Source organism: Rhinolophus hipposideros (assembly GCF_964194185.1).
Source record: "Rhinolophus hipposideros genome assembly, chromosome: 20".
In the NCBI taxonomy this organism is placed as follows: domain Eukaryota; kingdom Metazoa; phylum Chordata; class Mammalia; order Chiroptera; family Rhinolophidae; genus Rhinolophus; species Rhinolophus hipposideros.
The window spans coordinates 30,356,415-30,374,737 of NC_138066.1; the positions used below are offsets into that span (position 1 = coordinate 30,356,415).

General features: G+C 40.9%; 1 protein-coding gene across 1 annotated transcript in view; it reads left to right on the forward strand.

Annotated features, from left to right (window-relative positions):
* The first annotated feature begins 397 nt into the window (after window positions 1-397).
* The window catches only part of CA10 (carbonic anhydrase 10), a 444,734-nt gene continuing 426,808 nt past the window's right edge, over window positions 398-18,323 (forward strand). The window contains exon 1 of the mRNA XM_081028824.1: window positions 398-551. Coding sequence (XP_080884950.1) covers window positions 491-551 — 61 coding nt within the window. The 5' untranslated portion in view covers window positions 398-490. The remainder of the gene's footprint in view (window positions 552-18,323) is intronic.

Below are 18,323 nucleotides of genomic sequence, written 5' to 3' on the forward strand. Positions count from 1 at the left end.
GCGGACTGCCTGGGCTCAGCCAGCGAGCTGCGAGCTGCCGGGGTCCGGAACTGCGCGGCGCGGCCCGGCGGGGGGCTCTCGTCTATGTCTTCTTGGGGCGCCCGGAGGATCGGGGTCTCCTTGCTGCAGAAAGAACCCAAGTCTAGTGGCTTCAGTTGGCTGCTGCCGCCACTGCCAGTGCTGCTTCCGCCGCTCAAGAGAGGAGCAGAGCCCGGAGAGCGGGGAGACCTCCGGGGCAGCGAGACGTCGGACATGTGTCAGCACATCTGGGGCGCACACCCGTCGAGCCCAAGGGGAGATTCGCTGGAACAATTCAAACTGCGATATTGATCTTGGGGGAGACTGTGCCTGGCCGGCTGTCCGGTGGGAGTGTTGAGTGCACGCTCGCTCGGAAGTGTGTGCGTGTGTGTATGTGTGTGTGCCGTGTCGGGCTCCCCCCTGCCCCCCCTGTTTTCCCGTCGAGTGATGCACTTGGAATGAGAATCGGAGGATGGAAATAGTCTGGGAGGTGCTTTTTCTTCTTCAAGCCAATTTCATCGTCTGCATATCAGGTATGGGGCGCGCTGGAGTCACGGCGGGTTGGTGTTATGTTGTTTGGAACGTGTGGGGTTTTGTGGGATGCAAGACCCTCAAGTGGCCTCGCAGGGTGGGGGTGGGGGTGGCAGACACCCTTTCAGCACGGTGGGTTTGCTGCCTTCAGTATTAAAAACCTTCTCAGCCCAAGGGGTGTGTGTGTGTGTGTGTGTGTGTGTGTGTGTGTGTGTCTCGGGGGTGGAATCTGTATGGAGTCGTGGAACATAGAAAGGATAAGAGGTGAGAAAAAAAAGAGGCAGATGGGTGTTGATTTTCAACTGCTTTTTTGTCGAGAACTCTGGCGCCGAAATCCGAGCCTTGGCAACCCCCACTCCCATCCTCTGGCTTTCAAAGTTCCCAAACTCGGTGGTACCGGCTGGCAAAATGGACGCAGAGCCCTGCCCTGGTATCTAGGCGCTTTGAAGAGACTGCGGGAGAATGCGGGGCTGGAGACTTAACAGCAGGGACCAGAGGGACATAGAGGTCCTTCGTGCCTTCCCCAAACCCATCAGCACCGGTGCTGATGGTGTGAAACGTGCTAGCCCACCCCCTCCCCCCAAATAAATGCCAAATCCATATGAAACAACACAACATCATAAATATCGCTTTAGATCATGGTCTTTCTCAATTCCCAGTGGCAAGGATGTGCTGGCTCAATCCCTGACTTCAGGCTACTTGTGCCAGTCTGTGGTTTTAGCAGCTAATGGGAAGCCAGTTGAGGTGAATGAGGTAGGGCTTGTGCCTGCCTGAGCCTGTGTGTCTGTGTTGGGAGGGATTCTGATTTCCAAACAGTGTCTTTGTAGGGGCAGGGAGTTGAGGTGGGGAAGGGAGCTGTGAAAAAAAGCCCCTGGATCAGCAGTATTCCCCGTTGGGTGCCTCCTCCCTTTTCCCTTCACACCTGTCATTTAGGCACCCGGGGTAAGGCTCATTTGTAGTGCTCCCCTCTGCCTGCATTCCTGCTGCAGAATTGTGGACTCAGCCAACTTCCCATGAAGTCACCAGAAGAGGAGAGCAGGAACCCTGCCCCCGTGAGCAGACACATTGGAGCAGCATTGGGGTGCCTGGACATGTTTCCTGCATCTTCCTTCAGCCCAGGCAAACCCCATGGTCTAAGCCACACCTGATTCTGGGTATTGAAAACCCTTGTCTGCCCTTACCCTAGACCCAGTTCCAAATACTACTATTCGATTTCAATGTTCTCATAGGACAGGAATAGGAAATCTTTTGTTCAAAATCATTCTTCAGGGGGCTTGGTCACCCTGCTAAGAAATCTGCCTCTGTAATACTTTAGAGATACATTATGTCCCTGGCAGATAGTAAAAGTGCCCTAAAATCCTCTAGTGGCACCTCTTTTACCCTATCTTATATCTAAAAGAAAAAATTCCCAGGTGACTTGCAAAGATGTATTATCAGTCATGGATATAGGAATGAACTGGATGGCATCTCACTAGGCCACATTTTATATCTTTCTCTTTTCCATGTCTATTTCGAATTCTCTTGTACCATAATATTTCACTAATTGTAAAATAGCCTTTCGCTATCTCTCCCCAGCCTCATAAATAATTTTCAAATGAGACAAACCACCTGAGTCCCTTTAAGATTTAGAAAGGGCTAACATCATTGAGGCCCTGGACCTCCCCCCCCTTAACCTCCCACCATCATCCTTTATTTCCAGCCCTTTACCTGTATTTGGTCAGGCCATCACAGGGGACCCAGGTGAGAAAGGATTTGTTCTTAGCCTCCAAAAGAGGCATTAGTGGGATACCTGTCACAGCTATGCTTGGTTTGGTGTATCAGCAACTAAATTATATAAATAGAAGCATTAGTTGTGGGAGGGAGGAGGTGGTTATTTCCAACCCGGGAGGGGTGCTATGGAGTACTTGGCCTTTCACATGTATTTACTAAATAATCATCATTGCTATGTAATGAGAGGATAAAGTGTAAGTGAAATTGGTAGCTATTAGCTAAACACAGAAAACTAGGCTAGCATTCCAAATGCCTAGTTAGGATCTGCATTAATTTGCACTTTATGAAGACATTTAGGCAGAGATACACTATTGTGTACTCTATATTTACACATGTACAAACTTTAAAAGGCTATTCTTTCTCCAGGGCCAAGGTGGCCTCTGCCCTCCATAAACAGAACTACTCATTCAATGTCACAATTCTGATTAGTAATGTAATTATGACTCACAGTTTGGGGGATTTTGTTTTCCCATCTGGCAGCCTTAAGAGGTATAGGAATGTGAGGCACTGAGGTTGAATATTGTCTCAGGGGAAGTTTAGTAGGTCTTTTATTTCTGTTTCCATGATTTGCAGTTTTAATTTACTCACGGCTGAGCTTTACCGAAAGCAACATGACCCTTGATCATAGAACTTACTAAATCTTAAATTAAAAAAAAAAAAAGAGGTAAACTACAATACTTCTCTATCTTCTTGGGATGAATTGCCCCACCCAGGAAATGGGTACTAACTATTCCTCCTGAGTTACCAGGCATCAATGATTATGCATTGGCTGGTAGGGTTGGCTTTATGATTGAGGAATACCAGACTAGAAAAAGCCAGCAAAAGTCTGCAGTGAAAACATTTTGCAGAAGGAAAATTTTGGTGGTAGATCTGGCCTGTAGAAGGTATTCTGATTGAATTTCTGTTAGTAACATTTGTTTTCAGAAACACTCTGGGGCTTTGTAGCTTAGTGTTTTGTTAATCAAAGGTACCTACCCTGACCCCACCTCACCTCCCAAATTACAAGTATATCCAAGGAGTTTTCTAGTTTTCTCCCTGGGTCTGTGTAGATGTATTCCTTAAAATACAGAGACCGGGAGGTGGTATGTTTGATGGCTCTGCAGTAATCATTTGGTTGTGACAAAGGTATGATACTTCCCAAGGTTGTTGCTTCTACAGGGTAATTGTAAGGAACAAAACCCTCTTTGTAAAATACCTAGCATAGTGTGTAGCATGCAGTAACCATTGGCCACAAATGGAACTGGGGGTCTGCTTGTCCAGGCCTAGCCAGCTGCTAAGGAAGTAGTATGCGTGCCTTCCATTTGAGAGATCCTATCAATTTTGGCTAGTTAAGGACAACACAGCTAGGCTGACTAGGGAATGCTACGATCTGGGAGTTCTTGCAGCTCTATATTAGTTGCAGATCTCATTTTCTAAAAATGTAAGGCAGCCAAGCTGTGTGTGTGTGTGTGTGTGGTGGGGGGAGTGGGCAAGGGAGGGAGGGAGAGGGAGAGGCAGAGGGAGAGGAAGAGGGAAAGAGAGCAGGATGCTTTTTCCCTGTACTAGCAAGAGCACCATTCCATTCTTACAAAAGCAGCTCAGATCAGTGAGAATGAATGCTTAGCAGCACCAGGGGAGAATTTTCTGATTTAAAAACAACTGTCTGATTTAATTTACATAACTCATTCTACTCCCCTATATGTAACTTTACTTCTTTGTCAGTTTATTCATAATAATAACAGCAACAACACTTGGAATTATGTGGTGCTTTCACATCTATTACATAATATTGCACATAGTTTAACTCATCTATTCTTAGAATTCGTAGGTTAATTTTCTATGTTAGGCAACCAAAGCCCACAGAGGTTCAGCCTGGAGGATTCCCAGGCAGATGTGAGTCAGAATTCAGTATATCATGTATGTTTTGGTTCCAATTTTGTTTTAAATGTTTTTATTTGGTGTTTTGTGTGTGTGTGTGTGTGTGTGTGTGTGTGTCTTCAAAAGAAAGAATAAATTGTGTTAGATGGGTGTAAGTCTTAGAGAGTTTGGAAGTGGAAGTTTTCGCCAGATTGCAGTTTAGAGCTAGAGTTAAGGTAGCATTTGACTCTGTCAGTCAAACAGAGGAGACCCCAGTTTACTCAAGTTTCTCCACTGCATCTTATGATAAGCAATCCCTACAAGTAAGGAATATTTCATAGTCTTTTCCTTCTCTGAAAATTGCAATGGTTTAACATCAGTTTCTTTATACGTAGAAAGGGGATAATAAGTACATACCCCACACATTTGTTATGTGGATTAAATGAGATAATGTTTTTCAGTGATTTTCTCTTAGTACAGTATTTGAGGCGTAATACGCTTGCAATAATATAATTATCTTTTTCTGACAAATCTGGCATTTCACCGGTTTGTGAGGCCATGATGGAAGAGAGCCTTTACTTTCCTTCCCTTCAATGTGTTTAAAAGCAAAACCAAAAACAATCAGCAGGCACATTTCATGACATTGAACATGAATCCTACTTTCAAGGAGGCCTTGACTTAACAACTTTGAAATGTCTCTTTATTTTGTTTTTCATGTAAATGAGACTGGCAGCATTAGGTCTTGGTGGTACACAGTCATGAATGTCACCCACCTCATGCCCGTGAGCCCAATATTGAGGTGAGGCTTAGGAAGTTTAATAAATCACCTTGGAACAATGTAATGCCTATTACCCAGGGGAGCAACAGAATTTTCCTCTTTCTGCTTGTAAATTATAACTTGGTATAGAACCCAAGTTTAAAGTGCTTCCAAAATGGCACACTGCAGATGCTGTCAGTATGGCTTGAAATAGAACATTTCATTTAAATGAAAGAGCTGCACCCCAACAAAGAACACTTACCTGATGACCTTATGAGCAGTATGATTTCTTTAAATCCAGTATCCCAGGTGATGTCACATACCCAGTCACTGACAGATGCCGTCATCACAGAGGAGACTCTCCTGGCAATGAGATGAGAGTCTTCCTGAGTAATAGGAAATCCCTGGGGGAAAGAGAAATGTTAATGGGAAGAAACACTTTCTTGGGTGGGGAGGCAGGAGTGGATTGTCACTCTAGGTAGTCAGTGTCTAGCATCCCAACTTGTCACCTTAATTAAGCAGTTCATATTTGGACCTGAAGTTTAGGTTAAGAAGAGATCCTGGCACTGTAAAAGTATATACAGTTGAAAGCCATTGTAGAATCAGTATGGAAGTTGGAAGACCCAGCCTGCTGTAGAACTTAATTATAGAGATGACTTTGGGCAATTCTTTTACCCTCTTAGTGTCTAGTTTCCTCATCTGTTAAATGAATATTAAATCACCTTTGCCTCTTTCAAAGATGTGTTTATCATATGATGGAATAATCCATGCTTAAGATATAGCTGTAAAATCAAAGTCGAGGTACATACACACAATGTAGTGTGATATAAAATAATATGAATAATGTTTCATTGTTAAGATATAGTTATAAGAGTAAAATTGTAATGCACAAAATGTATCGTGAGGTAAGACAATAAGAATAATGTCTAATTGTTTGATAAAGGGCATAAATGCTATAGAAAAGAGAAGTCCAGACATAAGGGAAAAGAAAACTATTTGGTAGATGTTGGAGGTTGGGTAGAAGAGATAGAGGGGACCATTTCGTCAAAAGGAGAAGACTAGGAAGGAGATGTACAGTGACAACTGTCCCAGTTGGAATAAAAGGTTCGCTGTGGGAGATACTGGAAACTTGGGATGAGCCCACCTAGGGGGCTGTTGAATTGAGAGACTACGGAACTTCCTAATATATTTAATTTCTTGGTAATTTTAATTTTTTCTTAGTATGGATCTTTGTATTGATTCAATGGAATGAACTTGGTTAAAATTTGTCTGAGATTCTAACATTGCTTTGGATTTTAAATTTGTGTAGACTGTCTCTAACTACTGCTGTCCTTGGCACAGAAAGTTCCTAGCCTCTTTGGGATTGTAGCCAGTTGAATTTTGAGGAGACTTCCATTTTCTTATCTGTAGACTAGAGATGATACTTCCCAAAGTCGTTGATCCTCCATGGTGATTATAAGGAATAAAGCATTATTCGTAAAATACCTAGCATGGTGTCCGGAACACAGTAACTGCTGTTGAGATCACACATGTCCTGTGTGAGTTGGCCCAGGCTTTGGGACCGTGATAGGCCTATGTGGGCATCCTGCATTCCCGATTCGCTTTCTGTGGGGTCTTGGAGACGTTCTTTAAGTTCTCTGAGCCTCTGTAAAGTCTGTAACATAAATATTGGAGATAATGTACATCAGATCCTGCCAGAGTGCCTGGCATGAAGCAGTCACTCAGTGAATTGGAGCTGCTCCCATAAAATCATCATTGTCATTATCGTCATCAATAACAGTGCTTGTTGTGGACACTTTGAAACTGTTCTTGTAAATTCCAGTTAATTATTCAGTCATTTCTTCTGTGTTCAACAAAATAGTATTGATGTCTAACTGTGTGCCAGACATGGGAACCATAAAAATGAATACTACCTGGTCCTTAGTATTTATAAGATGGTATTTGTTATATGCTAGAGGTGTATACAAAGTGCGATGGGAATATAAAGGGGGAGCAGTTAACTGTTGTTGGTGTGTGCAAGTAGGGAACGGGAAGGGTTTAGAGAGGAAAAAAACGTTTGAACTAGGCCTGGAAGGATACAAGACATTTCAAAAGAACAGCAAAAAAAGAAGGTATACCATGAGGCAAGAGTAGTATGTTCATAGACAAGCAGGGATGGAAAAAAAAAACAAAGTATCAGAAGTATGGTGAGATGAGCATATGAAGTAGATGGGTTGAATTAAGTGACTGGATATAGGGCTAGAAGAATAACCAGGGCCAGTATGAAGGGGCTTGAAAGCTAAGATAAGTTTAGACCATTACTTTTAATATTACTTTTAGTTATGCGGAGCTAAGGTAGAGATAAGAAAAAATGACATATGTTTGTGTGCAATTTAATAAGATACTTTTATACTTTGATTGCAATAAGCAATAATTTAGAAACCCAACTCCTGTCTTCTTCTTAACCTTTATTCTTGCTCACAAATCCATTTAACAAGATTGCCCTAATAGATGAATTAGGCCATTATGTGACATTCTGGCTGACAAACAAACAAACAAACAAAAGACAATTATCCTATCTCTTTACCCTAGTCTGAGATTTGGTATTTTCTTGTGCAAGTGAAGATGTCTCCAATTTTGTACGTGAATAGTAATAATAACAACAACAATAACAATAATGGTTTTAGCATTCGATGAAAGCTAAGAGAAATGAATCACCCATACATGCGTTTCTGTTGTGAATATCAATTCTGCCAAACAATAGATGCACTATTTTACATGAAACAGATGCTTAAAGCACTGAAAAGCATTTTATGGCAGTTTTACCTTATTCCATGCTGCACAACTCTTATTTCCAATAGACAACATGTTCACTTGGGAGAGTTTACTCAAGATTCCCTAAATTACATATCCATTTTACCCTCTCAGTGGTTACTACAGAGGGAATGTAGAGACCTAAAATGAAATGGCTTCCTTTGTCCACTTAACCACTCAACATTTAAGGAGGGTGTCCTATACAAACGGCACTGGGAATCCTACATGAATGCCTGAGACACTGACTTTTCCCTCCAGGAATTAATAATCTAATTAGAGACTGATCTTGAGCATGTTAGTAGTTACAGCAGAATGTGATAAATATTGTAATGAAAAGAGATACAGACAGTGTTTGAATAGCACAGAGAAGGGAAGTCTGACTCATTCTGGAGGTGGGAGGGAGCAGAGGAAGGAGAGTAAGCAGTGTTCGCTGGAAGGTGTTTGACTGAGTCTTGAAGGGTGCTAAAGAGTTGAGTTTGAACATTTTGGCAGATTGACCAGAGGAGTGTGATTGGGGAGGGATGACCATAGGAAACGGCACTTACAAAGACAGGGAGATCAAATAGGACAATGATGGATTCAGGGGACGATCGAGAGGTCAATATGGCAACAACTAGAGTGGAGTATGATGGATGAGGCTGAGAAGAGCCTTTAGGAGATACGATTCCAGTAAGAGTAAAATGTTGAATATAATTATAGTAAAAACCACCCTTCTGCCTCTCTGTGTAGGGAGGGCATCATTTTAAGACCTAAGAGGGTAAGGTCTAATTTGTACCTTACTCTTGGTTAGGAATAGGACAGTCCAAACTCTGATTCTGGTCCAGCTATGCTCCATTTGCCCCAGATCACTAGTTATTTTCCAGTGCTCTCTCTAGTTCCAGGTGGCTTCTCAAAAACTTTTGAGATAATCCAGATAGAGATTACAGAATTTATCTCCTTACTTAGTTTGTCTCTGTGTATTTATACCCGACGAAAAAGAGCCAGGACCTTAATGGTTGATCTTGGATGTTGCAACCGTTGTGACAATTATTGTTTTATCTTCTTTGATAATTAAATTTTTCCTACAGCTTTTTGCAATTTTCATCTCATGTAACCTTAAACAAAACTTGAAAGGATTTCCAGCCTGCAGGTCTTGGGGTGGGGAGCTGTAGATGGTAAGGAATGGTCTGAGGTTGCCTTTCTAACAAAGCAATTAATTGCTCCTTATTATTAGCAATTTGGACTGGTAATGGGGAAGCCAGTGTTTTGGTCTGATTGCATTTGCACTAAGGTTCCATTTGGATGGAAACAGAGTTTATCAGTGGTTGTGAAGGAGACAGCCTACAAAATGCCTTTCCCTCCTGATCTGGTAGAGGTGGGACCTTTGTAACAGTAAAGGCAAAATTAATCGTTAACTTTGTCCAATGCTTCACACCCAGTGGATGAAGGCCCTGGTGTAGGAAATGAAGCCTCTGACTTTCAGGTGAACTTTCAAGAGCCAAGTCTTGCTGGCTTTACAACACATTTGGCAGCAATGCCAGAATTGGAATAAACACATTTACTGAAGGATATAAGTCAATACATTCCCCTTCCGCTGCCCCCTTTTCTACCACACAGTTACCTTTTACCCTCAAGGAAAACAGTTTTGATGGCAGCCCTTACTGAGTGAGCATAGGCCATTCCTCCTCCATGAGGAAAAAAATAAATAACCTCATAGGATTCTTGAAATGAACTAGTAAAATTATCTGCCTATGGAAGGGTTCTCTCCCACCCCCAAGGGGTTTAATGTGTTGGCTCATTAATCCCATAAATGCTAATGAATGCCTCCCATGAGCCAGGCACTGGGCCAGGCAGAAGATGAAATACAGTGAGCAAAACAGCTGTGATCTTCGCCCTTGTAGAATGTATATATAGTAATTTAAAAATATTGGTTTTTTTCCTTTCCCCATTGCCCAACTCAGTACCTGGCATTTGGTAGATGCTCAATGATGAATGATTAAATTAATATGTGAATGCATAACTAGGAGTGATTTAGATTGGCTTGCCTTCCTTAGCAGGAGACTGGGAGACAAGATATGGGGCTCGGAGGGAGGGGAGATGAAGTCCTCTGTCCGTTAGCCTTCCTCTTGCTTCTATTGCATGGGTGTCTTTAAGTAGACAGAGTCAGAGAGAACTGGAACTTTCCCAGCCACATATTTGACAGTTCTCTATTTTTTTCTCAGACTCAATTCATACCTGCATTTGACAAACCAGTATCATTTGGGGCACTTACAGTTATTTTAAAGTGTATTTCAGCTCCTTTGCGTTCTATGACACCATACTAAAAGACTTGAACTAGGGTGATTAAGGGTCAATGGAGGCATTGCCCTTCCTTTCTCCATGTCATCTCTGTTCCTGTTAAAGGAGATTGCTTAGAATAAGATGTTTTCTTATTGGGTTACGTCTTGGGAAAAACCAACACAAGAGACAGCTCACTGCCCCTTAGTCCAGTGCTGACCTAGACTAAAGGGCTTTAAGGGAAAGCCTACCTCATATCATCTTGGTGCAGAGCAATACCGGAAATGGCTCTGGTACCTAAGGGGTTTCAGTCTTGTGTCTGAAAATTACTTCCCCCTCTAGCCTCTGGAATAGAACTGTGGTACAGCTCACTCGTTACCAGGGAGGAGAGCCAGGCACCTAGAAATTGAAAGAATATAGGGAATTTGCAGTTCTTGGCTGTGCATTCTGTCTGTGATATCCTAGTTGATCTTAACAGCCTTGAGGCAATGGTCAGTTGGATGGTTTATTGTTCGTTTGCTTGTTAAATTAATTGTAGAAAAAAATAAGGGGCGGTTATAGAACAAAGGCCCCTATTACTAACTTCTTAGTAGATATGTGGAGATTATATTGATAGTTAGAAAGTGAGGCATCTATGAGCAGTAAAATCCTATTGAATGGCCTGGGTGTGAATAGACATAGGTCACTCTCTGTCTAAGTCCTATAATATACTTAGCTCTCTAAGTCCCAGTGGCTCAAATCCTTGTAGAATGAAAAATAAAGTAATGAAGTCATTATTTTTTATGTCTGTGATGAGTTCTATCCTGTTTTTTTCCACTTGTGGTGAGGTTCTTCACACCCTTTTACTCTGGGTCTTTGAAGTGCGGTGAGAGTCATATGCAATTTCAGGTTCATGAGTTTGGTGCAGCCTTTTCTTTCCCCCTCCTGCTTTTAGAACTGCTGAGGTTAGAGCTTGACTGAGCCAGGTAAAGCCTCGTAATATGCCACATCTAAAGGTAAAACGTGTCGGACATATTAATGAACGAGAGTTTTGTTTATGCATTTGCTGTGTAGGCTAATCATGTGTTCACGCAAAACGCTCTTCCATAATCAGAGCTTCTTGCAGGCCAGTGACTGTATGCACAAGTATTTTAGTGTCACAAGCATGAGAGGTGATGGAAGCCATTGAGTTGATTTTAATGCTAAAAATGCTATAGCAACAGTATCAAAAAAAAATTTAGGAAAACTAACTGATTTCTTCATAGACTAAATTTTATTTACCCAAATTTTCAATTATAACTTTTTCAACCTTAACTCTTTGTACTTAAAAATACAAAACAAAACTTTACAGTATATCTTAAGTATTCCCCAGGTTGCTTCCCAGTTAGGTTAGTTCAGGAAATCCTGGATTCTGTGACAGATAAACCCCCGCAATCTCGTGACATAACACAATAGAAGTTTACTTTCTGCGCACATTAATCATCCATTCATGTCAGTGTGTGTGTGTGTGTGTGTGTGTGTGTGTGTATGTTTGGGGGTTAGTTGGGGGGAGGAATTAAAGGGAAGGAATCCAGTCTTTGTAGTGACTTGGGTGTCTTAAGGTTGTTGGAGGCTCTGCTTATCTTCAAGATATGGCTTCCAGTGTTGTCCTAGACACCAACATCAACAGGTGGAAAAAAAGAACGTGGAGGAGGATCATGGGAGAGTTTTTTATGGGCCAAGCAGGAAAGTTGTGTACATTACTGCTGGTCAGTCACATGGCCACATCTTATTGCAAAAGAACTTGGGAATTGTAAGGTAACCTTATGCCCAGAAGCAGAAGGAAAATGGTTTGGTGAACAAATTAGTAAGTATCTGACATTTTAATATTCATGATTTTCTACATAGTAGTTCCAAATAGTTTATTCACCTAAAATGGCATGATTTATATTTATCTTTTCCCCTATTTTTAAGCATCTGTATTTCTAGTTTTTGCCCCTTTCAGGGCATATGTTTTCATGACTACAGATACTTATTTCTATTGAATTATTTTTTAAATAATCCCGGTATTGTGATTACTGGGTAAAATAGTATGAAGTTCTTTATGGTTTTACCATATTACATCTATAAGTAACGTATAATCTGTTTATAAGTCTCCAGCAATACACCTGAATCCCTTGAGGAAGTAAACAAGTACATACGATAGTGATAACCTTTTAAAGATCTTTCAACAGTGGTCCACCCCAGGAACTATTAACAAAAACTGAACAAGTATAGTATTTAAGATGTTATTTTGTTTAATAAGTCAGATCAGAGACAGGAAAACATGGTCAAGAACAAGTAAATACCTGTTGTAAAGTCCAGAATTTTGAGACTTCTTAAGTATCGTTCCCAGAGCATATTTCTATAAATTATAAATTACAAGCAACTAAGGTGAATGGCAGAAAATATTATTGGGATGGAAGTTAGAACATATTGAAGTTAGTGTTAGCTTTGCCACTAGTAGTTCTGTGACATGGGGAGGTCATTTTACTGGCCTGGGCCTCCGTTTTCTCTTTTTTAAACAAGGATATTGGACTAGGTAATGTCTAGGTCCCTTTCAAACTTGGAAATTTTATAGTTTTAAGAGACTTTTATAGAAAATTATCTATGTTTGCTGTTGATGCTAAACTTCTCCAGTTTTTGAAATGTAACGGCAGCAAGATTAAATCACAGGAAGAACTTTCAAGACTGTGAGTCAGCAGAAAAGTGGCAAATGACTTTCAAAATGGGCAAGTGTAAGATAAGGCATGATGAGAGAATAACCCAAAACTATTTGTAGAATGATGACCTCATGGCTCTCTAGTAAGAGTATGGGAAAGAGTGTAGGGGTGATAATTGCTCCATAAAGCATTTACTGAAAACCTTGGGATCTATATACTGGAATCTTAGAATTTAATCTCATTTCTGCTGTTACTTGTTGTGCGACCTTGGGAAGTTACTCAAAAATTCTAATCCCTAGTATTCTCTCTTATAAACTGGAGGTAAAAACATCTACCTTTGCAGTCAAGGGAGACTGACATTTAAAAATGCAGAATAGTACTTGGCACATGTAACGTACTTGATCAGTGGTGGGTTTTGTGTTGTTATGACTGGCGCCGAAGGAACAAAAGACATGCTGGGCAAAATTAAGAAGGAATTTGGCAATATCATGTAAAACATGGGGATTAAATGAGCCAATTCATGTGAAAGTGTTTAGCACAATGCCTGCACATAACACATAATCAGTTGAGGTTGGTTGAATCTGATTCACTAAGGGGAGTTAAAATGTCTGGGGAATATTTCAAAGGCAATAAGAAAGAAGATAATCATGTCTTTTTCATAAAGTGATCTTCAGAGGCAATTTCCTGGGCCTGGCCCACATTTTTCCTTAATAATTAAAAAAAATTTTAATGCCACGTATTTTCAGTTTACAACTAGGACTTAGAGTAATCAAGGCCTCTAAGGTAGGTGTATGGGCTCATGTAACCCAGTAAGTACTTGGCCTTTACAATGGTGGCAAACAAAATGCTGATCCATTGTTTTTCCGGCTTGATACATTAGTAAATGTTGGCTTATTGGCCAGAGCAATAAAGAAATGAGATATGATGATCCAATTCATTTATGATAAAAGATGTAATATTTACATGTTCTCAAACTGTCACTTGCTTGTTTTTATTGGTATTTGGTTACAGTATTTTCTTTTCATTATTCAGTCTTGCCAGCTTCCCCAAGCACTAATTTACATGCACATGGTAACCTTAACCATGTTTTTTCAACAAATTTGCAACATGAAGTGATAGTTTTGATTTATGTTTCATACTCACTTGAGAGAATGATTTTTAAAATGATAATTAAACGCTAGCCTGTTCCTGAGATTGCAACATGGTTCCTTCTCAGATATATCTGAGATCTGAGAATTTCAGCAAAAGGCATAAAAGGAAAACCAACAAGAAGTAGGACAGATGACAAATACTGTATTGATATTAAGTAAAGACAAGCAAACTGTGACCTCAGTGTGTTGGTCTCTAGGGAGCCGGCTTTGGGGCTTTTCTGAGTGTTCGGATTTTTGTGGGATTTTCCCCTCAATCACATTGGTAGAGGCTGGATTACAACTGAGAATGCAGAGATTAATGGCCTGTTGTGACTAATCCATTAAACCCCTACTCCTATTTCTCTTAAATTGATTGAATTTAGAGAAGCTGAAGATAGACCCACAGCAGGGAGCCTGATATTAGACGGCAGTGAATTAATGAAACCTAATAGCTCTAAGTATACATGTAATCAAGAATCGTGGAGCCTTCATAGAAAACAGTCACTTTTTGCATTAAGGAATCCTTTTATTAGTTGCTTATTAGATTAGATCCCAATGTGTTGTTTCATAGTCTATTTTTTATTAAGAGAACATTTTCACATGATTACACTTAAAAATGTTAACACTAATAAAACCCAACTTTAAGTAATTTAGAGAGAGACAAGGATCACCTGTGATCACACAACCTGAACGCAGCTGTTATTAACAGTTTATTCCCCTCTAGGTTTTTATTTGTAAGCATTTTTGTGTATTTGAAATTGAATTCCACTACTTTGAGCAAAAAGTCATGTGAGATAAATATATGGTTTGTGTGCATTAAAGCAAGGCCCACCTAAAATTTAGACAAAAACAATGTGAAAAGAATTATATACATAGATGGATAGATATGGCATTGATGAAAATCACAATTTTATGCTAAATTAGGGAGCTCAGATTGGATGAAATTTGAACAGAAGTGAAATTTCTAAATTTTTAATTATGAACCTATTGCTCTTGAAAAAAAATTATTAGTTGGAAGATAAAAAGATGAGAAATGTAATCATGGTTCTGAGGATTTTTGAGTAGGAGAAACATTGGAAGAAACAATTAAATTAAAAATGAGGTTTTAAAAAAAATGATTCATTTAACAATTAAAACACAGAAATATGTTTAAATGTACTGAGAAGCCATTTAGAAGAGTGATTAAAAGCTTACAGACAGACCTAGGTTTAAACCCATACTCTGCCTCTTCCAAGCTGGATGGCTTTGGGTAAGTTAACTTCTGCATCTCAGTTTCCTGATCTGTAAAATGGGGATAAAAATAACTACCTCAGTGCTTATTTTTTGTGTTAAATGACATATGAAAGTAAAGAACTTAGTATGTTAGCATCAGATAATAATGGCTTAATAAATGTGACCCATTAGTAACACCATATAACATGCAAGCTACAGCCAGCCACACCTTCTTTGTAAAGGAAGAAGATTCTTTGAGTTGCCTTCTTTGTAGGGAACATTGTACTAGAAGCTTAGAAACCTTCAATACCTTCCTCTGATTCTACAGAAGAAGTTCCCACTGTCAAAATTGATGTTTACAAATCCTCTATGATACCCCATAAATACCTTTCCAACTTTGCTCCCATTTGCCAACTCACTATTCTGGGAAAACACCTTGTACCTACTTACCTGTGCCTTTGTGTTGTGTTTTCTCCACCTGGTTGTCACCCACCTGAATCACACCCATCTCACAAGTGCAGCTAGTGGGCTGCTTCTCTGTGAATGCTGTTGTCATCCATCCAGTTAGCAGGAGTCTCTTGGTCTCTACACCCCGTTGGCCCTTCCTGTCCCCAGTATTGCTCATCACTGACTGTTCTGCCTCCGACAGGTGCAGAACTCATTGTGGTCAAGATTCAGCTCGTCTATCCTGTTCCCAGTTCTGGCATAGCGTGCTGATTGGTTCCATTTTACTCCCCAATCTATAATAGTAATTATGAGATTATCTGCAGATATTCCAAGTAGTATTTATTACTTTATTTCCACTTCCTCAACCCACCTGGTGCCTCTTAAAAATACTGCAGCTCAGGAGAGGGCTCAGCAAGTAACAACCTGTGGGCCACTTGTGGCTTGCCACCCTGTTTTGTAAACAAAGTTTTCTTGGAACAGAGCCATGCATATTCATTTATGTATTGCCTAGGCTGTCACCAGAGCAGCAGAGTTGAATAGTTGCAGAGACTGCATGGCCTGAAACTCCTAGAATATTTACCATCCGGCCCTTTACAAAATAATGTTGCAACCTCTACTGAAAATGATTGATTCAGATGTTTCCAACAGGTAGAATAATACACTGGGTGCCTGGATAATCCATTGTTGTTTTCAATGAAAGATTAGTTACATGCTAAATGAAATATTTTTTTAAATGTTTTAAAGCTGTAAGGTTTTAGGAGCACCAGACTTGTCTTGACTTTTGTGGCTACCTTGGCAGTTTGTACTACCCCAAAGGGGTTCCTTAAGCTCCTACCACTGTCAGAAACCAAAAGAGAAATCTCAGTTTGTGCTGATCTGGAATTGTAAAGCTCCCTGTACGGTCCGAGGATCTTGGCACAGCTCTGGCCCTGCCCAGGCAACATTCTGGGGGGAAGCCCCCCTCCCCTAAGCAATGGGTTGTGCTGGTGATGGCAGCTTGGCAGGGAAGGAGCAAGCTTTCTAAGAGTACTGTTCTGCTGACAGCTCTTTGAAAAAATAAACCTCCTCTTTTGGGAATATGAAGGTCAGACTACATTCAGAAATAAGAACATCACCCGGAAAGACAAGCAATTTCAGGAATGACAACCTGAAAAATCAAACCTTTCCCCCTGGTGATTGAGACCGGCCAGACACATAACCCAAGCCATGATCAGTTTCTGCACTTGGATAGAGCGTTTCCCCCCAAATAACAAGCTGAATGAGTTTTGTGGAGCTCTGGGAGATGGTTGCTGTCCTCCCTGAACAGATGGGGAAATTGAAGTCAAGAGGCAGAGGCTTGGCCTCGCCACAGAGGGAATGGGTTCTGGCAAGGACCCTGCAGGACACACGGGAGCCGGTTTCCCAGGCGTGGCATTTGCCCTGAGAAGCCCTGAATGCAGATTTCAGAATGCTACTTGACAGAGGTTCTTCTGAACTCAAGAGCAGGGCTTGGCAAACAATAGCCCGCCAACCAAATCCAGCCTGCTGCCTGTTTTTATAAGGCCTAAGGAGCTAAGAATGGTTTTTACATTTTTAAATGGTTGAGGGGAAAAATCAAAAGAATATTTCACAGCACATGAAAATTATAGGATACCAAATTTCGATCCGTAGTGAAATTTGAGTAAAACACAGCCACACCCATTCATGCATGCATTGTCCATGGTCTGTGGCTGCTTTCACATTACAACAGCAGAGCTGAGTTGTCTTAACAGAACCTAGCTGACAAAGCCTAAAATAGTTCCTGTCCGGCCCTTCCCAGAATGAACTTTGCCACCCCCTGCTCTAGAGTGCATGTAATATCACACTCATAATTAAAATCAACTTTACTGAAGTACAATGCCTACCTAGTGCACTCATTTTAAGCCTACTGTTTGATGGGTTTGGAAAAAGAATACAGCCAGGTAACTACCACCATAATCAAGATATAGAACACATTTCCATCATCCCCCAGATTTCCCTGTGCCCCTTCATGGTCGTTTGCTCTCCCATCCTTGAATTCAGGCCACCACGGATCTGATATCTGTCAGTAATAGCCATTTTTCAATGTTTGTTTCCTAGCATTTTGGATCGCTAGAGCCTGTGTTAAAGGAGGGTGATGGTGGGGGGCTGTGAAAACTATGATTTTATTCTTTCATTTGATAATTCCTAGTTCACTCCAGACAGCCCACTTACCTTTTTATCATATTAGTAACTCACAGCCACTGGTTAAAGAACTCTCCATCTATTATCTCATTCAATCATTTGACCTTATGAGGGAGTTCTTATCCATCTCCCACTTTACCGAGAGGAGCCAGTCGCACCCAGGTGATAAGACGTCACCTAAGATTTGAACTCTGACAGTATGTCTGAACCCAGAGCTTGAGCTTGGCCACACCACAACACACAATTATTCAGTCTTCTCTGCAAGCCTGCCTGGAGGCGCAATACCGACATTTTATAGAAGAAGGAAGCTCAGAGAGGTTAAGTGATTCGTCCAAGTCACTCAGAGTCACGATTTGAACTCCTACCATCAAGCAGAAGGCCCCGAACAGAGCAATTGAAAAACATTACTTTGAAAAATCACCCTGTCCTCCAAAGGGGTCAACTAAGAGCCATGGGTGAGCGAGCTGTAGATAATGCAGAGGTGAGTGGCAGTGGATGAAAAGCAGTCCTAAGCCAGATATACTTTTGCTTTCTAAACTAATGGATATTCCAAGACTATTTAATATAAACAACTAATGGCAGTAAAGTGCTTTGAAAAACCCTGAGGGGTACTTCCATGCTGACCAGCATCAATAATCTGTCTCTCTTCCTGTCCTTTCACAAACAGCATTATATCTGCATCAGTCTGTTTAGATTGAGAAGAGAGTGAAAATCAAAGTTGCAGAGGAGAGC